The 22994-nt window shown below is 40.1% G+C and overlaps 1 protein-coding gene across 1 annotated transcript in view; it reads right to left on the bottom strand.

The window, feature by feature from the left end:
- Positions 1-3847: 3847 nt before the first annotated feature.
- Positions 3848-22994, bottom strand: part of LOC129238670 (defective pharyngeal development protein 4) — a 33305-nt gene continuing 14158 nt past the window's right edge. Inside the window, exons 3-5 of the mRNA XM_054873771.1 lie at positions 4717-4888; positions 4181-4646; positions 3848-4107 (exon numbers count right to left, since the gene is read on the bottom strand). Of these exons, the coding sequence (XP_054729746.1) occupies positions 3848-4107; positions 4181-4646; positions 4717-4888 (898 nt within the window). The remainder of the gene's footprint in view (positions 4108-4180; positions 4647-4716; positions 4889-22994) is intronic.

Here is a 22994-nt window from a genome sequence, read left to right as displayed (position 1 = left end):
AATTCAGTCCCCTTCTTGGCAAGCTCATTAGCAATTTCATTTCTCTCTATGCTCCTATGTTCTGGAACCCAGATCAGAGAAATGTTACCTGCACACCCAAGAGATTTGATCTCCTCCTTACAGGAGCTTATCTACTAATTTCGTTCTGCACCATGGCGTCGTCAGAGCCTTAATCGCGGTTTGACTATCGGAGAAAATGTTAATATCTTCCTCGCTCCCGCGTTCCCTAAGCAGCTTCAAGGAGATAGATAAATTGGCTGATTTGGAGAAAACCCCCGCTTCGACTCCTGATTCCATCTTGGAACCGTCTGAAGTGCTCACCGTTTACTAAAATTTATTTACGGTAGCATCACCGAAATATTAAAAATACGCACTCTCATACTCTGGGACGGTATTGGAGATTCGACAATCACAGACGCGATGTGCGAACCTCAACATAGCCGGCGCTATTGAAGCTGCTGATGGTTTGCCTGAAATTGTCACTTGCAAGTGAAAAAAAAGTAGTGATTTTTGCGCAAAAATTTTCCACAGGCTGACGTGCGAGATATTTAGTTCTTGAAATTGTCTGGAGGTGTTCTAGAATTATTGTTGCCATATCAAGTAAACATAGGTCAATAGGTCAATTGTCGTTCCGATAGGTTCGGTCCAAAGCAATAGGGATGCTAGATAAGTTGGTTTTCAGGGCAAGTGAAGAAATGCTCAGTAATATGCGGGGTTCCTTCGCATGTAACTTCTGATTTATTTTGAGCATCTTGGTGTTGTCGATTCTGGCGAAATAAAAGTTGAACTTGCAGTAAAATCTATGTGGCAGCCGTAGTCGAATGGAAGACAGTGGCAAAACTCTGAATGCATTTCTTCACTGAATAAGCTTGCCATGAAAAATCACCTGTCATTCGGAGGCGACATAAAAGTGTAGGTGGTCCCTCCATTTAAAGAACAACATAAGGACGCACAGCAAAACTTAGAGTAGGAGTTCGCCAATTATAAAGGGTGATCAGATTGGAGGTACTCTTTTCAATAGGGTTGTTTTGACAGATCCCACGGTACTACTATATATATAATTTTTTTCAGAATTCATTGACATTTCATCATGGAAAAACTAACGCTTTAACGACGTTTAGAAATCGTGGAATTGTATGACGAAAATCGACACTCTGTGAAAAGTGTTCATCGCGCGCTCAGGCAGGTGTTCTGCGACTGGGCCTATTTTTGGCTTAATGGCTACGTCAATAGGCAAAATAGTAGTATTTGGGCTAAAGAGCAACCCGAAGCCATTCAAGAACAGCCATTACATCCATTGAAAACAATTGTTTGGCCCATATTTCTTCAAAGATGAGGCTGACGCCAATATAACAGTCAATGGTGAACGCTATCGCACTATGATACAATACTTTTTGATGCTGGAAATTGAAGCCCGTCATCTCCACAACATTTGGTTCGAACAAGACGACGCTACTTTCCATACAGCCCGTGAAACAATGAATTTACGGCGTCGTCGTTTCGGTGAACTATTTATCTCTCGTCTCGGACCAGTGGATTGGCCACCAATATCGTGTGATATCACACCTTTGGACTTTTATATGTGAGGGTATGTAAGATCTAAATCTTTTGTGGTTAAACCAACTTCGATTGAGGCATTGGAAGCCAACATTACTAAAGTTATTCACGACATACCAACAGAAGTTCTCGACCGAGTCATTCAAATTGGTTTTTACGGATGGCCGAATTACGGCGCAATTATGGCCAACTAGGGACTATCTTTAAAAAATAAATGTCATGAATGGTTCTACACAAAAATAATAAAGACGGCCCAATCAATTTGTATTTCGTTGTTTTATTTAAATTTAAAATCCCATACCTCTAAATTGATCACCCTTTATACATTTTACACCTTATATACATATTATATAATATCTAGGATGTAACTGATGGCAGACAAACATTTCGGTGGCATACCATGGACATTTCAACAGGACTCGGCACCGACTCACAAAGCTCGAGTGAACCAAGAATGGCTAAAAACAACGTTCCGCACTTCATAACGTCCGCACAATGGCTTTCAAATTCACTTGACGCGAATCCGATGGATTATTCTCTTTGAGCCAATTTGGGGAGCAAGGTCCGAACTAAAAGATTAACCAGTCTCGAGGCGTTGAAAAAAGTCATTGTACGTGAGTGGGCCAAAATACCTGCAAGTCATATTCGGGCAGTTTGCGATTCCTTTCTGGACCGTCTCAAGGCCATAGTCAAGGCAAAAGGTGGTCATATCAAGCAAAAGTAAATTGATTCTTAATTTTGTATTATTTTCACACATTTTTTACTTTGAATTGAATAAAAGTAATTTTCCAAAGTAAATTTATGACACTTCGAGTGCCGGACCCTGTACATGTTTCACTGCATTAGCGAAAGTCAGGGGGCATTAAAATACATTTCGTTACACACCTGAGTACAATGTTTTGAAAGGTCTGCAGCTTCTTACACTGAGGGTTTTAGTCGTCAGCAAGGAATAGCTTAGGACGTGCCAGAATTTCCTCGTTGCCAGCAATGTTCCTTCACCAGCTAACGTTTTGAGATTTTCGTTGCGGCTCTGAACTCTGCTCGTAATTGCTTTTGTGTGCGCGGAAAAGAAGACCAAACAGTTGAACTTTAGCCCTAATAGCTTAGAGTAATTTAAAGTCGGATTTGGTTTTCTTCGACTCTAATGCCTATTTCCAGTTCGATCTTCTCAGACCATGCTGTACATAGGATTGCTGTTTTAGTAGGGGAGAGTTTAAGACTTCTTTCAGTAAGATTACCTCTGCTTAGCGAGGCGATGTTTATGGGTGCGCTGCATGTTCGCAGCCAAAGTGGACACATTCTGATCCGAACACAAGGGACGATGAGGCAGCCAAGAATGTTGCCAACTAGCGGCTAGTAAATGTACTGCTTGGGCAACAAAGCGCTCACATTCGTGATGAGTTTTCAAATTCCTTAGCATTTTCAGACGTAAGTTGATTCATTTTGCTCTACGCAGGAATCTTGCGGACTAAAAGCCAAAATTTTGAGGTAGTAAAAGCTTTCAGTGAACTTATAGTTAGCAAACCTCAAAAACCATCCTTTATCGACAATTATTTGCATATATTTAATTAACATACCGTATACCGCAGGCAATGGAATGTCGAGGTAATCCGCAAGTCGAATCAAATCAATCAGCAAATCAAAAGCGCCGTATCCGGCCGGCTGCGTCATATCATTTGATTGGATTAGAATGCTCCAGTACCTAAAGTATTCTATGCACTACTGGCGAGGGCAGAGGAAGCGAGGTGTCTACTCCCAAGTTGAAAAGAGCCTGGCTACACTTTGGTCAGGGATGAGACATTTTGGGAACCAAGTTTGATTGGCTCAGTAGTGGTTGGGATTTTCCAATGCTATAACTTACAAAATTATATATACCTACATACGTACTAAAATACATATAAATACATTTGGTCATGTACTTATCTACTTACAAATTTCCTAATTTTTCATTGAAATAAATTTCATTGAGTTAAATTAAAAATGTATCTTTGGTAAAATTTGTGATAGTATTGCTCTGGACATGCACTGTCCACACATAGTGACTAGAAATGATTGTAAGGCCTTTTAATACGAGTATTCACACCTTTATATGTAATACTAAACTTACTACTAAGTTCTAACGCTACACTGGTTATTGCTGTAGTTGGCCGTATGCTTGCTCAATTGGCCTCGGCCCCAGTTGCTGCGACGATGTACCATTTTCCAACGTCGCTGCTACTGCGGTTACACTAATTAACGGTGCCGCTGTGCCACTGGTGGCACTACCGCCCGTTGTTGCTGCCACTGGCGGTCAGGCAACAATATCGTTAGCGCCATTATAACCAAAGTAATTCAAATTGAACTCATCGCTGAAAAGTACCTCCTCCGCACCCACTTGCTGCGACATTTGTACGCCCAGTTCGAGTGGATCGATTTCTGTGATATAATACTGTGAGTTCGTTGTATTGTGCGTCTGTGTGTATGAGGCGCTTGGCAGATGTGTTGCATTCGAGCTACGTAAGCCACTCTCATGTACGGCGATGTCCTTGTGTATAGGGTTAAGGTAATCTTCTGGTGGTTAAGGCAGAGAACGAACAAATTTAGTTTAGTCTCAATGATTTGACAGCTTTGCGCCATTACTCACCATTGTCCAGCAGCACATCCTGATAGGTGCTGATAATAGAGTTCACCGATTGTACTTCAACTTCGCGATGTATGCCATTCAAGATTTGTCCAGCTGTCTTGCGAAGTTCTTCGTCGCTCATCAGATCGTTAAAGGGTAATTCGTGCACCAATTGTGTGCTCTCGAGCCTTTGATTGTTGTTATTTGTAGTGTTATTGCAATTCTGGATGCAGCCTTCGTCGCCGCTACTGTTGAGCATTTCTCGTTTGATTGTGTCAGCTGCTGTGGCGGCTTCATCATAGACACATTGCTGTTGTTGTTGGTGTTGCTGTTGCTGTCTTTGTTGTTGTTGTTGTCGATGGTGTTGTTGGCAATCCGGATGTGGTGAGGTGCAGCTTTGGCGTTGCTGCATTTGCTGTTGATGCTGTTGCAGGCGTTCGCGGTTCATAGACTCCATTTTGAAGAATAAATCCAGTCGTTGCTTCTTCTGCGGGAAAAAAATAGGAAGTGAGGAAAATGTTAAAACTTGATGTACGCCAAGTGGGTTGTAAACCTACATGTTCCCACGCCAGCACATTCTCTGCTGAATCCCCACTTGATATTGTCCATAAATGTCCGGCTCCTTGGGGTGCTTTGAGACCTTTGCGGAAATGCGGATTGATCGAGAGGTTGTGTCGCACTGAATTCTTCCAACGATCATCGTTCGATTTGTAATATGGAAAACGATCACTGCAATTCAAAATTTATATGTTGAATAGTGCTGAATTTTTTCTAGAATTTTTGTTTTTTTTTATAACGGATAAGTGTGACTTTGGACAAAATTGAGTTCATACGAATCGTTTGGTTAAAAAATTCAAAACTTTGGTTTTATATAAAGGGTGGTTAAGTTTCAAGGGCCGGTGTTGAATTTGAATAAAATACAATTTTTTTAAGAAATTATTATCATTTCTCTTTATTATGATAATATTTTTATAGCTGAATTACGTATAAAACAAAATATTGGCTAAATGGCCGCCGCGGCCTCGGCGGCACACCTCTATCTGATGGTCCAAATTTTCGATGGCTCTGAGACATATTTGAGGTTCTATGCCGTTAATGTGCCGAATTATCTCATCCTTTAGCTCTTGAATTGTTGCTGGCTTACCGACGTACACCTTTTCTTTCAAATAACCCCAAAGAAAGAAGTCCAACGGTGTCATATCACATGATTTTGGCGGCCAGTTGACATCGCCGCGGCGTGAGATTATTCGGCCATCAAATTTTTCGCGCAAAAGAGCCATTGTTTTGTTAGCTGTGTGACAAGTGGCACCGTCCTGTTGAAACCACATATCGTCCATATCCAATTCGGGTCATAAAAAGTTCGTTATCATCTCACGATAGCGAACACTGTTCACAGTAACTGCCTGACCGGCCTTATTTTGGAAAAAATACAGCCCAATGATGCCGCGAGCCCATAAACCGCACCAAACAGTCACTCTTTGTGGGTGTATTGGTTTTTCGGCAATCACTCTTGGATTATCATTCCCCCAAATGCGGCAATTCTGCTTTTTGACGAATCCACCGAGGTGAAAAGGAGCCTCATCACTGAAGATGATTTTCTTCGAAAATTGCTCATTCACTGTTGCCATTTCCTGCCACCATTCTGACCATTGACGACGCTTGAAATGGTCAAGAGGCTTTAGTTCTTGAGTCAATTGCACCTTGTAAGCGTGTAAATGCAAGCCTTTATGCATAATGTTCATAACGACGAGCGTGAGAACAGCAGCAATATTTTCTGCAGTACGAGCTGTACGAGCATGCACTGGTGTTTTCACATATCCTACAGACCCGGTTTGCTCAAACTTTTGCACAATTTTTCCGATTGTACGCACATTCAGACGATTAAATTGGCCGAAAAAATCACGAAGTGCGCGATATGCATTTTGATTTGAACGCCCGTTTTCATAATAAGCCTGAATAACTTTAACGCGTTGCTCGATTGTGCATTTTTCTATATTTCAAATTGAGTTAGTCTGAAATTGAAAAATGTCACATGAAATACAGAAAAAACTTGACGTTTAGGTGTGGTTCACATTTAACATCGGCCCTTAAAATTTAACCACCCTTTATTATTTTGGGGAAAGAGAAAACATTTTTTTTTCATTTTTGCGCAAATGACTTTAAATTGTTTTGTGGTTGATCTTGAGCTCTTGGGCGGAGCTACGACTACTAAAATGTCGGCCAACTTCGAATTTGTTCTAATCTACATAGAATATATTTTTTGTTGTGTGTGTATTTGCCCACGCTAGGTCGATCGCTGGGATAGGCGAAGTATTAGGGATATCTATTTCGAGTCTCGGCAACCGGTGTTATTAAGATCAGGTGTCTAATAAACCCAACGAAGCTCAGTGAGCGAATGTCCATTACTTTCTATGGTGGCATTTCGTCGGATCCGAAGCGACCAGCAACGAATTTGGCCCGCAATTTATGCTGCATTTTTTTCATTGATAAACCTATAAATACCCTGTCCTTAGAAGGCGGCATAGTTTGTCAAATAATTCTGCCCCATCTGTATATACCAGGAATGAAGATCGTGTGGTCATTGGAAAAACGCATTTTGAACTATATATATGTATATTAGGCCGGGTCGATTTGTGGGGAGGCAAAAGAATCGCCTATTGCTCTGTGAAAATCATATTCTAGGGATCAAAATAAGAAACTTTGCCGAAGGAACCATACCTCTAAAACGAATTCTGATGTTCCCCAATTTGGATCGAACTTTTTAGTTTCTTTTCTCATGTAAAGGCCAAAAATGGTGATACTTTGAAATGATTGTATGGGGAACCCCCCAGGGGAGTTCCAGGGGGTGTACCACTGGCATGGGTGGATCGGCCGTCCAAAGTTAGTGGGGGTCGGTCATACATTTGGACTCGATTGGAGCACTCTAAATGGGTCAGTGGGATTTTTCGTTCGACCCAAATTGGGGGACATCAGAATTCGTTTTAGAGGTATGGTTCCTTCGGCAAAGTTTCTTATTTTGATCCCTAGAATACGATTTTCACAGAGCAATGAGCGATTTTTAAATTGACCCGCCCTAATGTATATAATTGGCGCGTACACCCTTTCTGGGTGTTTGGCCGAGCTCCTCCTCCTATTTGTGGTGTGCGTCTTGATGTTGTTCTACAAAATGGAGGGACCTACTGTTTCAAGCCAACTCCGAACGGCGGATATTTTTTATGAGGAGCTTTTTCATGGCAGAAGGTTTGCCATTGCCTACCGAGGGACGACCGCTATTAGAAAAAACTTTTTCTTAATTTTGGTGTTTCACCGAGATTCGAACCTACGTTTTCTCTGTGTATTCCGAATGGTAGTCACGCACCAACCCATTCGACTACGGCGGCAATTTGCACTGCACAGGGGTAAATAACGTAACCGAGGACATCAATTCGTCGCTTACTACTCTCGCTATCCCAGGTAGACTGGTATCATTACTGAGACCTGGGAAACTAGCCATTCAAGGAGTGCCATATAGCTCGATATCTCTCTTTACTCCAGTATAGATAACACGTGAGGCCTTATTACCCCTAACTTTCACACACTATTTGAGCCCAGCAGCACTTTTGAATGTTTTCCGCAGAGTGAAAAGTACCACTAGGTCCTTTAAAGGCATAAACACTTAGGTAAATAGTGAATCGAAACAAAAATGTTCAGGTGAGACCGTTATTCTAGCAACACTAGACTTGTCGAAAGACTCAAACCACCCCAAGGGTTGTCACAGGTGTCATAACCAGTGCTAGTTTTCCTGATCATATTGTATATGCAGAGGGCATTCGGCCCTCATGGCATTGATTACTTATTTTCGAAAATAAACGATTACTTTTCTAAGCTTTCACGTTTCTTCCCTGCTAGAATCGAAAATTTCGCAGGACATGTGGAAACCGCAATGACTTTCGCAAACATTTCTGTATGGAACATCCAGCGCTGAAGGCGTCCAGAAATTTCAAATTTCAATACCAAATTAGGCCCTCTGGAAGACAGAATTACCATTCATACATTGGTTCTGACTCAGAAAATTGTTAAATGGATGGGTCGAAAGTTTGCGGATGACAGGACTTGTGCCGATGTCTTGGGCTGAACTTTGAAATATCGATACCAGTGGGCGGTTATCCCACAGCCTCTCAAGTCTATATATGACATAGAAATATATAGCAGAGAATGCCTATAAAGAGAATCTGCGTTTAGTTAGACTGTCAGGCGACTTCATGCACTCTGTGGTGGCATAAATTAACATCGAAGCTCGTTGAGAAATGCTTCACTGTACTTAATACCCTGGGAACAATGTATTAACGTAAAGGGCATGACGGTAATGAACGGATAGACTGCCTAGCGAAATTAGGCGTTATTTGAAAATGCCATAGTCCAGAGCCCTTTTGTGTGCTCTCTATAGTCCACACAAAGCAATTTATTACAACTGGGAGGACAGTGAATGGCGGTCCCGATACAGAGGTAGGCTAAACAGTTTATCCTTTACTTCAAAAGTGCAACAAATATGCTCCTAAACCTGGATAGAGAGGGCTTACGAACCATTTTGATACACCATTTTTAGAACCATCTAGATTTGACTATGAATCTGTCTATGTTGTCTGTTTTCTTGTGTTCAAATTTCTTTAAAGTTGCAGCATTCTATGTCGTAGAGCACCCACATTCTTGGACACTCACACAGATAGAGACTATTTCCTTAGATTCTTCTTGATAGCAGCTTCTACATCTCCCAAAAGCCAGTGACCGGTTATTGTTAACTTAATTCTAAATATGTCTGCTGGTGGCTGTCTTAACAACTCTACACTTCTGAATTTGTTGAAATTGGGCCACGCTTCTTGACTTATTTTGCAGGTATCCCTGTTAGTCCATCTGTCAACGGCCTGCTTCTGGAATAGCGAGAAGATCTCCCTTTTGCGCACGCCTTGGGGACAGCTTATTTCTACCGCTTCGGATTCGTTGCCAGTTCATCAGCTTTCTCATTTCCTTCTATGTTCCCAGGTACCCAGATGAGAGTTATGCCTGTCGTGCAACCTAAATCATTAAGTACGTACTCCCGATAGTTTTTGGGGATGGTTTTTAATTATCCTGCAAACTTTCTTTTTCCCGAGAACTTCTGCTTGGGAAATACTACTCCAATTCCCCAGGCGAAAAGCCTTGGGAGTTTCGAGGTCTTTCAAATATACTCCGTTAGTGTAAAGTGTAGTTGTGTTCTCTTTGACTACTGAATTCAAATCTCATTCCTTTCGCGTGGGGAACTTTACCTTAAACTATGTTCTAAAATCTAGGGTAGCGGTAGTAAAATGTGGCGAATTGTTAGTAAGCCTTTGGCTTTCTAAAATAACTCTATGACCAAACATCCGTATTCGTTGCTGTAAGCTGTAGTTGTAAGTCTATTGGTAACAGGTAAAGCATGACATTAAGGGGTTACATGGGTTTCGTTGGTTCAAAAAATCGTTTTTGTTTTTTGCTTATTAATATCTACAACTTCTCAGGAATATTATTCTAAATTTTCAAGTCGATCCGAATAATAAATTCGTAGATACAGCCTTTGGAATGTGTGCGCTCCAAGCCACTTTTATTGTTACTCAAAACTTTAAACGCATTTTTCTCGGAACCGTGTTTTCAAAGTCGATTGTTAAATGTTCTCGAAAACTACTCAACCGATTTTGATGAAATTTGACACAGGTGTTCGAAATACAATTTATTCGTGCTTGAACGAAGGATGTTGTTTTTTTTTTTCAATTACAACTATTAAAAAAAAAAACAAAATGTCAAGCAAATTTGACCGAAACTTTCATTTTTTTGCAAAAATGTCTGCCAAAATTCCAATTTTTACTTTTTTTTTCTTTCCTTCGTTCAGGCACGAGTTTATGGTCACTTATTTTTGTTTTTACATTTTTGATGAGCCTGTCAGGAGTTATGCTGACAATGCGGGCGCACCTTTTTTTCGAGGGGTCACCGAATATGACGTCACAATGGAGGAGTTTTAATTTTTGTTTTTTTGAAAATTTCAGAAATTAATCTTTAAATATGTATCTATAAGACAGAAAAAGGTTTAAATTAAATAAATAATTTTTTACATAGAAAAAAAATATTGAAAAAGGGCTTTTTTTACCCGTCGAAACTCATGTAACCCCTTAAGTGTCTCTGCTGGACCCGATGTCATAGCTCCAGTTATTCCTGTTTGTATAATGCAGGCTATCATACTAATGGGCCGAATCGAAAATCGATATTACTATGGTTGTAAAGAAGGTGAAGTTCAAAATAAACAAGACTGGCGTCATAAAAATGTTTTTATGGCGCCATCTTTTTAATGAGTTAGTGCATTGGAAGTTACATCCCTGGCTGACTTCCCTAGCTTCAGGCAAAGCGAAGTTATTGCGCCTAAAGTGTCAGTATGTTTGGGTCATCGGTACAGAAATGAGTTTCGAACAAAGAGCTAATATCAAATTTTGTTTTAAAATCGTTTACCGAAACATTTGAATTAATGAAAAAACCGATGGCGATGGTTATCTACCTCGTGCCAGAGTTCATTAGTGGTTTACACGTTTCAGAGATGGTTGTGGGGACACGCCGACAATGAACATGCGGGCCCAAAATCAGTAATCACCGAAAACTTCATCGAAATCGTTCGTAAATTTATCAAAAATGAACCGAACTTATCGTTCACATTCATGGAATCGGAGTTGAATATCTTGAAAACATCGATTTTAATTGATCATTCATTATTTCATTCCGCGCAAGGTAACTGAGGACCAAAAATTGCTCAGAATTCAACAATCGAAATGCCTCATTAAAGAGACGAGAAAAGACGGGAACTTCCTTTACAACATTGTATTATTATTATTATTAGAAGGCCATTACGCACTGCGACCAGAGCTGATTTATTGTGAAAGGCCTATTTTTGTAACCCTAGAGTTTTAGGCTTTTTAAAAATTTTAGCACAATTTTGGGTTTGTTGCTCCAAAGATTGCATGCATTACTACGATACCACCAAGGTGATGAAGTCTCTGTCTGCCCAACGCAGGACATTCACAAAGCACATGTTCTGAGCTTTCTATGTCCATTTCGCAGGCTGCAGTGACCTGTAAGGTATCCGGTTAAAAGACGCAGATCTACTCTGCGTAGTGAGAAAAGCTTGTCAGATATTCCTTTGTTGGGACTTAGGAATAGTTTGGCTTGACGCTGACCGGCCCAGTTTAGACAGTGTGCAGCAAATTTTCTTTCTTCCCATTTCCTAAGGAATTCATTAATGTGGTCTTTTGTGAGTCCACAGAGAGGCTCAGGACCAGTAAGTTGCATATTTGCTCCTTGTTTTGCAAGGTAATCAGCCATTTCATTTCCCTCATGTCCTTCATGTCTCGGAATCCAGCTTAGTGTTACTATGTTGAGGTTTTCTAACGTGTTGAAAAGGTTTAGGCAATCATTTACCAATTTAAAGGCGATAGTTGTTGATAGAAGGGCTTTTAGAGCCGCTTGGCTATCTGAAAGTATGTAGATGTGAGTACCTCTCATTTTCCTGCTAAGGCATTCTCTCACCATATTTTAACAATATTGTAACTGGTTATGGTAAATGTGGTGTTTCCAACATGAACCTGAAACTAAGCGTCAAAATGTCGCATGGAAGGCCCCAGACGAGTCACCACCCAAAAAATCGCGTTTGGAGAAGTCAAAAATCAAGTCGATGCTACGATTTCAAGGGAATTGTTCGCAAGGAGTTCGTGCCACGGTTTGGCCCGTAATCGTCAATGCAATTTTCTATCTTGGCATTTTGAGCTTAGTCTTGTTTATTTTGGAATTCTCCTTGTACATCAAGAGTGTGAGTTTAAGCTTTAAACCCCAGTTTCTACTGATAAGAAACGAGATTTTTATTAGAAACCAGCATCTGCCGTTTTTGCGAAATGGACGATGAAACACCAGAACATCTTCTCAGAAAACTTGGACACTTAGGTGGTATGACTCCAAATCCATTGGTGATATGGAACAAAAAACCCGAAGAAGGGGACACAGTGCACCAAGTATAACCCAATAATATTAATACAACTTTTTTGCATGCAAAATCCAAGTGCCAATTGCTTAGGGACATTTTGCGCACACAATTTACAGTAAAGGTGAGCTATATATTTTGTATTGTGTTTACTATTTTACCGCTTGCTTTCATGCCTTGCCACCCTTACGACGTAAATCAAAACAAAGTTGGCCACCATTGGCCAGCGTCACAAACAAAAACTCATCAAAACTTTGACCAGTGGCAATTAAAGTTGAGCCAACTTTACAATGTTTCCGCATGTGGAATTACCTCCCATTTGTTTTGTAAGTATTCGCATGTACAACCCCGATTTTTACGTATGTATGCATGCAGAGATAGAGGGGTGAATGCATACAAATACATGTACAGGCGTGTTTGTATGAGTGTATGAGCTTAAAGTGGGGTAGGAGGAAAAGATGGAAAGGACATACATAGGTTGCATTGCGCACTCTCCGCTAATAGGAGAGAGACAATAATGGTAGCCATAAAGCCACCCTTCCCTTTGGTGGCATCCGACCAATTCGAGCCATACCTTTCGACCTCGGTGGCATAAAGCGAATGCCAAAGCTATGTCGCTGGTTTGAGTGTGCACTCTTGGCCAACTCACTATATTTATGTGTGTGTGCGTACACATATATTTTTTTGTATCTCACATCAACTATTAAAATTCAACGTTTCTTGCCAACTAATTTTGTAGGTCCTTAAAGCAAATACGTACCTTTATAATCAAGTCTACATATCTACATGTCGAGTATATGTATGTATTTACACCTATGTACCTAGCCTTAGTACTCGTATATGAAAAACATGCGACATAGCGCGCACCGCACACCACACACTGCACCCATCGGATGGGTAGGCAAGAAGTGGAAAATCCCCGCTACTTGATTACAACTTGAAACAAAAAAAAAAAAAACAATGAATAGGCTTGATTTTGGGTAGTTCACAGCGAAAGTGTGCCGTGGGTTGTGTTCTGTCAAAAGAAAAAACAAATTAAAGGCAATGGGGAAACAGGTGGAAAGTTCAGGAAACGACTAGCAATAGCGCCCGGTAAGTTTTTATATGGCAGTCATGTCAAAGCTCATATATTTTTAATGACCCTTCCGCTAGAAAGTTTTTGTCGTCCGAAGTCGACCGAAGCCCCAGGGCTGCTGAAATACTTGTAAGTATTATACCTTTGCTGTGAAGCGAATTTATGGGCGTACGTCTGCTGGGAAGCAAACATACCAATGTGGAAATTCATTTCATTTTGTCATTCAACATATAAATGTATGTAAATTTATTGCCATGTAGCCCAATTTTCTGCTGCGCACTAATCGAGGGGGCAGTTCCTCGTAAAGTATGGAAACAACAGCAAAGAAAAGATGGCGGGTATCTAAAATTCTTTGGGCTGGCGTAATGAGGGGAGAATTACGCTTTATTGACGACTTACAACGCAAATATGACTTGCGTGTAGTTAATTATGAGCGAGGAGCACGAAGAAGGATTGCTGGAGGGGTGGTGATGCGTACATTTTGATTGCATTGCTGGAAGCATTTGGCGTGATAGGGCTCCACCGACTGGGCGTTTGATTGGTATCGTTGTCTCGGTTTTGAGATGTTCGCCTTATTTACAATATTTTATTTTCTTTTATTTCGTGGATAGATATTATTCATTTAGAGACCTTTGGCTCTAAATTTTCGTTATATCTGTAGATGTGACTACACAGGGTGTTAGATTTGATTGGAAGGTATAACACGATAACTGGAAAATGTTAAATTTTGAAAAAAATGCAGGCTACCTTTTTTAGAATTCCAGCATTTTGTTTCATTGATTTTTAATGTTCATTATTTTTCATACAATAAAACCAAATAATCCAAATCTAAAATAAAATTATAAAGTTAGAAAAATTTCATTAGTTGTTTGAAGTTACTAAAAAATTTCTTTGATTTTTTTTAATATAATAAGAGGTGTTATTTTGATATTCAAAGAGAAATCCTATTTTTTAATATAAATGATCGGATGTTTATTTCATTATAAAGAGGAAGGTATGCCGTTAATAGTGGCAAATAACATCAGGCAAATGACCACCACGACCACGCTTACAGGACAATACCCTTTTCATGAAATTTTCCATAATCGAATTGTAAAGTGGCTGCCCTATGTCCTTGATAGCCTCACGAATTCCATCTTTGAGGTCTTGAATCGCCTCTGGGCTATTGGCGTAGACCTTCTCTTTCACGTGGCCTCAAAGAGAAAAGTCACAAGGTGTTCACCTCTTCGAGAGATAACACGGTCCGGAAACTTTTCCCGTAAAAGGTTAATGGTTCCGTTGCTTGTGTGGCACGTAGCGCCGTCTTGTTGAAAATAAACGTTGTCAAGATCAATACCATCCAATTCCGGCCATAAAAAATCGTAAATCATCTCTCGATAGCGCAATCCATTCACCAATAACATCTGTTATTGGAACACCCTTTATATAGAGAAAATGGGCAACATCGTCCCGTTAACCATTGCCTGCCTGGACGTTCGCTATCATTCATAAGGTGTTTCATGCGCACAGTGTATTTCGAACTGGTCACACACGAACCCATTCGGCTACGACGGCTGCTAATATTAGTAGGACTAAAGAGAATATCGACGGTCTAGCAGCGTTTAAAGTTCAGCGTTTGCTCATTATCAACTTAATTCATAATACACGCCAATAAATAGCGTTCAGAGCGGGGAACCAGTTAAACTCCGAAGGTTCTTCAATTGCTGAATCTCAAACTAGCCTCAGAAGAGCTTCAGCTCGTCACATTTTCGTGATATTTCGGCACAAAACTGAAAAAAACACGAATAGGTTCGATTTATGACTTTATTTGAGGTTATATAGCATCTAGAGATATTTGTTTTTTAAGTCGTGAATACAGATTCGGAATCAGCTTGTCAAAAAGCCACATTATTAGTATAGTATATTAGTAGTTCCGCCGTAGCTGAATGGGTTGGTGCGTGACTACCATTCGGGAGAGCGTAAATCCAAATCTCCGGGCATGAAGCACTAAATGATAGAAAATGTATTTTCTAATAGCGGTCGACCCTCGGCAGGCAATGGCAAACCTCCGAGCGTATTTCTGCCGTGGAAAAGCTCCTCATGAATACGATTTGCCAGGAGTGTACGCACTAGCAGTGCATCAAGTCGTCGCCAGCCGCCGGCGTCAAGTCGCTTATGGTAGTTTACTCAACTAACCTCTAACATTAAAGCTCACTCTGTGCCGATAAACACAATCAACTTTTACCAGCAGAGGAAGCTTCATTGCTCTCCTATGCTTACGATTATTCGATAAGGCGTCTGACAAAAACATTGATGACTTGTGAAACGTTTATCTCGTACGTCTCTCTCTCTTTTTCACTCCGAAGAATCTCCAGCTTTCTTCTACTAAATCCACGGCGACCCTCTTTACCACCTAGACAAAGGAGGTCAACTAAAGGTGAAAGTCGATGACACAACAATACCGGCCGTTAACAACTCCAAAATTTTGGGTGCCACCTTTAACGGGTTGTTCTCCTTCTCGGGGAATACAACCGCAATTGCCGAAATGCAACAAGGTCCTCAAATTGCTAGCCAACTGCATTGGACGAAAAACAAAAAAAAAGTTGCTGGCGACATTTAAAGAAATTGGCTGGTCGGTCATTACGCTTAGCCCGTCTGGTCGCCTGGTACTAGTGATTCGCATTGAATAAACCGCAGGACCTGCCAATATACTGCTATCAGAACATCCACGGGGGGCCTGCTGATGTCTTCTCTGCAACACCTTCACAACGAGGCTTCCATGCTCCCGGTCAAGGAGCACAGTAAAATGTTCTGCAAGCAATTTATGCTTGGGTGTTACCGCAGGAATTACCCCTGCAGACATTTGCTAGAGCCTGAGTCATCTCCCAGGCGAGTCAGGATGCATCTCTTCGACGACACCGACGAGATCTAGGTCCAAACACGACTCCAAATACTGGATCGGACAGTATACAGACATTAAACGACATTCATCGAAAGACTCTCATCACCTTCCTAAACTCCCGATAGTTGAATGTCGTTATCAGAGCCCAATCACCACCCATGGGAGACGAAGAGTTTTAGCTGCCTCGTGAGACCCTGCAAATCTTTGGTGATCAGTGACCACACCACACTGGGCCTAGTGAACTGCTGCAACAACAACAACATATTGCTATTTGAGGCCATCGTTTTATTTCTTGCGTTTTTTGGGAGGAATGGTGTATGCCAATGACCCTGGGTTCATTGTTCTTGAACATTGCCGGAACTGAAAGTCGAGTTTTATCGCGCAATTGACAATGCACAGGATGGTAAAAAAGTGTGTTGTTCAAATTCGCGATTTTTCTCTTTCCAAGCCGGTACGAGATTTTTGTCGGAAGGATATTCGAAGTCTTTCTAAAGCCACCTCAGTGGCTCAGATTAGTTGGCATTTTTGATTAATTCATAGATGCAGCTACAGGATTTCCATAGGCTAATGTTTTTTTAATGAGTAGATCTAATACATATTGAATTACTTCTTAAATGCCTTAATTAGTTGTTTTTATGATTTTGAACTTAAGATTCGCAAAGGCGAATTATTTGTCTTTTAAAATCCGTATTGAACTCTCCAGCGTAGGAAAGATGGTTTGATTCCAGTTACATGTTTTGAAATCTCCGTATCACGGGGAAAGACGAATTGGAAATACTCTATTAAAATCAAACGTCTGGTTGACTGGTAACTACATATGCTTGTATGCATTTATGTGTACATGCATAATACATAAAAATATAAGTACAAAAATTTATCAGGCCCTGTATGAATCGTGCCACTTAGCCATTAATATCAAATATCAGAGTCAGTCATCGATGGACGGAAGACGTCAGTCGATATGCTACTTACTAACACATGCACATGCATACATACATACATACACATATGTATTTTGTATTATCATTATCTTACTGAAGTGGGCTGGAGAGCGAGGCCAAGTCCAAATTGTCTTATTGTACGAGGCAGTTCGTATGATTGACGAAAATATTGGCACATTTAGATATTTACAAATTCGTATATGTCAATAATTTTGATACATACTTAAGCACCAACTAAGTTGCATTTCTCATTTCACATTTCTACACAGCAAACACTTAACTTTTTGATAAATTTTGTATTGTGTTTGGAGCACCCATCGTAAGGCGTTGCAGTAGTGCAATTGCAATTGTACATAAACTACCTACATATGCAGATACATATACATGTATGCATGCATGAGTGTGTACTCGCTATAATAAAAGCTGCTTCATACGTCAATAGCAATGACAATAACGCCAATACATTTTTCATTCAAAATAAATGAGATGTGCAATATGGCAAAATACGGTGTTTTTTGTTGCAAGGAAATACTGTTGAGACTAGGAGAGTACTCTATATGTATTACATAATAAATTGTACACATTTATGTATCTAACCAAAATTTACACACAACCACCAAAATCAAATTCCCCAACTCCAATGAATTACTTGCGCTGGCCGAGTAGCCCAATCGCCTCCACTCACTGTAGTATTTTTTCCGAATGGCTTTCACTACACTTATACACTGCCAAAACAACCCACACGCACATACATACATACATATGTCCACATACACACGGCACACAGTGGGCGCATTACATTGTCCATCCCCTTTCGAAAGTTTTGCCGAGACTATCGAATGACCTGGCCATTTGGCTGGGTTGCTGCCGGTGGGCCTAGACATTGATGAGCCGCTGGTTGACTGGTTATTGGTTGGTTGGCTGGCGGCTCGCAGGTCGGCTCGTGGCCCGTGAATGGTTGGTTGGTTGGCTAAATTGGTTGGTAGGCCGTTTGCTGGCTGCCGGCAGCCGACTACTGGCTGGCTGTATGGCTGACGACGGCTGGCTTTCGTGCCAGGAACGCCCCGGCACGGCCAACTACGCCGAAACCAATGCTGAATACCTCTGATGGTTCCGAGTAATTTTTTATGGTACATTTCGAGTTGCTGCGGAAAGTCAGTTCATAAATTTTATATAAAATTCTTTCGTTTTTTTCTACCACGATTTCTATGTGACTGCGTGTCTGCATATTCGAGAACATACACCTGTATCTACGTACTAAATGTATATGTATGTATGTAAGTATAATGCAAATGTTTCTGTGTAAATAAGTATCTGTATATTGGCGAGCCTATGGCTCACGAATTTGATGTAGTAAATTCTTATGAAAACAAGCAGGCAGAGAGAGGTGCAGGTGGCTCGCAGAAAGCGGAGGTGTGGTGTAGGTATGATAATCCTTGCAATAAATTATTTTGATGTATTTTGATTTTATTTTCACTGGCTCTTCGTTCAAGTAAGGAATATTGTCATTTATTTGGTGGAAAGTTTTAATGGAATATTCCGTATGCCAATTAAGAACTTATTAAATTCTTTATGAGAAGCAGAAATATTAAATTTTGTCCGAAAAATGATGTGACTTTAACAAATGGAGTTGTTTTGTGTCGAAATATTTATTTTAGCCTGCTCTGACTAGTTAAGAAGTTATATCATAGTATCTGCGGTGCGTCCACATATTTTGTGTAGTTAAAAATTTGAAGCTCCATCTTGTCGGACTTGTCGGGTTTTGAACAATTTCAGAGGCAGCAATGCTGGCAGTGCAATGGCAAAAAAGGAAGCAGCGAAGGAATTCCCCAGTCATTTTCGCTCTACGTGATTCCGTCTTAAAAAAATAAAGTAAATAATTGGCTGGTACACTTCTGTTAGGTGTTCGGCTCAACTCCTCCTCCTATTTGCAGCTTGTGAGCAGCTTTTTCACGGCAGAAATATACTCGGATTCCATCTTAAGATAGTTGAATTAAAAATTATGGAGAATATCGATTTAAACCCTCCTCCCTTATCTGCAGATAAAAGCAGAGCTTAATGACTTGGTTGACGATATGTTAGCGACTGAAGAAAACTGACTGGTGTAGAAGCCAAAGAAGTTATTAAATATTCTACTGCCCGAATACATTATTGCATTAAACTATAACTATTGGACCGGAGCAGAGCTTCAGCTGCGTCGCGAAACCCGCGTAACTTTGGTTCAATTACGATCTGGATATTGTTGCAGGATAAACTCCTACTTATCCAGAATCGACCCGGACATACTGAATATATGTTGGACATATGAAGGCATTCGACACGATACTAACCACCTGAAAAGGTCCTCGACGAAAAGGCCCTCGAATTACTCTGTGTAGCACTTACAGGTCACTTTGCCTGCAATAAACATTTCAATACAATAGGACTATCTAGCACTAACTTATACTTAATTACCATCTGTGAAGCATTAGGTCACAGGAGACATAGAATCCTAGGCTCGCATCTACTAGAGGATGAAGACTTACAAGTGCTTAAATAATTAAAATTAAGCACTTAGGAGTCACAATAGATCAATGTGATCGCAGGGCATAAAGACCTTAGCCTAACCCATTACCATTACCAAACATCTACTCATATGCCATCTCGAACCTTCACAAATCTACTCACCTAACATCCCTCTCCCTCTGACCACAACCTGTCGAAACAGCACGTTTTCTGGGCCAAGCATTGGATGAGTTAGATGAAGACGATCGATGACTACGTTGCACTTTCATAGTTGAACCTTGCCTCCGGATCCATTCAGAATATTGTAGTTAATGATTTGGGTTTGCGCTGCGTTTGTCCTAAAGGACCTGAGTTTTATGCAAAAAAGATACTGCGTTAAGACATGATTCCCATGTCTGAATCTGACCCAATATTCATCAAACGCATCATTACAGGAGACGAGACGTGGGCTCATGAAAGGCAAAACAGAAAAGCGATGCTCTCGGTTATTATGTGTGTATTACGACGGTATTGTACACCAAGAAGGCTATTATTTAGGGATTATACGGCATATTAGAATAAAGGATTATTGGGAAAACAAAGACGAAACGAATACCATCCAACAGCCATCGAATTCATCTGATATGGCTTCCTGCGATTATTTTCTGTTTGATCGCATTTTAACATCAGAAAGGAAGTAATGGAAAAATCGAGTACGACTCTGATGGATATACCGAAAATATAGAAATTGGAGTTCCAGAAATGTTTCGAGAGCTGTATCAAACGCTGGCGTTGCACTTGATGGGAAGTACTTTGAAGGCGATAATATTACTTTTGAGGAATAAACTCGTATTTTCAATTTTCTGAATATATTCCGGCAACTCAATATAACCTCCGTATCTACCCTCTTTATGAAGAACCTTTCAAATAAATGTTGCGCCTTGAATCCATAATTTTTCGGCAACGGATTTCGAGATCAGGCTAGATGAGCCCGAGACGCAATATCCTTTGGTTGACTTTTCTACGCAAAGTTGTATTTTATTTCTGTATGACCGCCCTAGCCGAATGGGTTGGTACATGACTACCATTCGAAATTCAGAGAGAACGTAGGTTCAAATCTCGGTGAAAGCCCAAAAAGAAGAAAACGTTTTTTTTAATAGCGGCCGCCCCTCGGCATGCAATGGCAAACCTCTGCTATGAAAAAGCTCCTCATAAAAATATGTGCCGTTCGGAGTCGGCTTGAAACTGTAGGTCCCTCCATTTGTGGAACAACGTCAAGACGCACGCCACAAATAGGAGGAGGAGCTCCACACCCTTTCTGGGTATGCGCGCCAATTATATGTATATATGTATGTAAGGTTTTGGTTATCACAATTGTTTGTCACTGATTTTGGATATTATTCTTTCTAAAACCTGAAAAAAAATTATAGCAAATTTCTGAAACATTTACTACTTCTAAATTGCCTCTAGTAAATTAAGTAGCATCCGAAATCAGTTGTCAAACTTTATACAACCTTTTATTATTGAATCACGGATACGCTAAAAGCAATTCTTGTGGTGAAATGCAATTTGACATATTCAAGTGTAGAGTTTTACGATATTTTTAAAACAAGTCAAGAAATAAAATGATGTTAGCGCTGAAAACTGTAACAAAGAAATCCACCAAGATGGAATTATGTTATTTTGTTGATTGCTGATTTGTTTAACTTTTTAATTTTAATTTATTTAAGTTTATAATAAAATATATTATATTATTTTATTTTTTTATTAGCTTTTTTTCATTCCAATAGCCCATGAAATTGTTGGCCGTAACAGGTTTTTCTTTTTTTTTTCGGTCAAAAATGATTAGACGTGTAAGTCATGAATAGAGAACGACCGAATCTTTGCCTCGGCTTCAGCTTCGGTTATGCTATGCTCGGTTTCAGTTTGGCTTAGGCCGCATAAGAGCCGAACATTTTTGTTCAAAAATTGAATAAACTTTTAGTTTTTGTAACATTTTTTTAATACTAGCATCAAAGACCACATTTTTTTAAATTGCTTTGAAATATCATCTGCACCTCCATCGAGGGTAACTAGTGAACAAATTTTCAGAGCTGCAATTAAGCTCTATACCGGTAGACGGTGACTTTGGTCTTGGTCAAGATTTTTTCGCCATAATATCTCAAGCGCCTCAGGGAGACTAATTTAGTTTACAAGGCGTTTTGATGGAATGACTCCGTTGTTCTCGTGTTTGCTCTGACGTAAACTATCTTCTACGCATAACGTAGGATTTACACCGGAGATCTTCATGGACAACTTGACGGATAAGCCCCTTAGAAACTTTAAGCTCCCACACAAGAGACCTTATTGATTTTAAAGGGCCTTCGTAAATGGTCGCTTGCACTTGTTGAATTAATTCTGCAGATCGGACAGTATAAGAGGGTTCCTCGTGTTTTTTGCGTTTCGCAACAGATGCTTTCAATTCACGGTGAACCTTATGACCAAATGAACGGGCGCACTTAAAAAATTAGAAATTTCTAAATAGGTGTGATTTGCACAAAAAGCGACGATAACTGTCTATATCTTCATTTCTTGAGTTAAGTTGTAGTCCTCCAAGTCTTATCTGAAGAAGAACAAAAAGAAAAATAATGGTTTCAGGAAGTAATAGCCGCATATGTATAGTATATGCAGATCCTCAACTACCGTATGCACCCTGCATACATATAAGTAATTCGCGCTTGTTCCCTTTGCTGTATGTTTGGTCGAGCTCCTCCTCCAATTTTGTGTGTGTGTGCGTCTTGATGTGGATCCACAAATGGCGGGTTCTACAGTTGCATGCCTTCTCTGAATAGCAGATGGTTTTTTACGAGCACCCTTTCCATGGCAGAAATACAGTCGAGGGGCTTGGGAACGAGAGCTCAGAGCTACCCGCCATACTGCGATTTCGTTAAGTTTTCCTTATACGTAGGTAAATACTCGTGTGAGTATTTGTAAAATTTTCAAGTTTTCTTAAAGCAGGCAAGTTTTTACGACCATTAATTGTTATTCACTTTAAGCTGTCCGAGATTTCTGACAAACTTTTCGTCCTGCACATAATTCAAGGTTCCGTAGTAAGTTTTCACAGTTTTCTGCTTCATCATTATAGCGTTTTCTCCTCATTAAATGAAAGGAAATTAAAGTTGCGTGTTCATTGTCTATATGCACACACTACCACACACACAAACCAATATCCATTCGTACATACATACACACATATGTACAAATGTACATAAATTAAATACCGACAACTACTTACAAAGCTCATAACCAACCAGTCTATAAAATGAAGCAAGACAAGAGTTATGTATGAATGTGTGCTGAGAAGAGTGTGAGAGCTGTGATATTCGCGTGGTGGGTAGAGGAAAAGTAAACTTTTCGGAAACATATTTTACTATTGCACATTATCCAATTTTTGTTGTAGTCATTTC

Source organism: Anastrepha obliqua, chromosome 2, assembly GCF_027943255.1.
Source record: "Anastrepha obliqua isolate idAnaObli1 chromosome 2, idAnaObli1_1.0, whole genome shotgun sequence".
Lineage (NCBI taxonomy): Eukaryota > Metazoa > Arthropoda > Insecta > Diptera > Tephritidae > Anastrepha > Anastrepha obliqua.
This window is presented reverse-complemented; position numbering and strand designations above follow the sequence as displayed.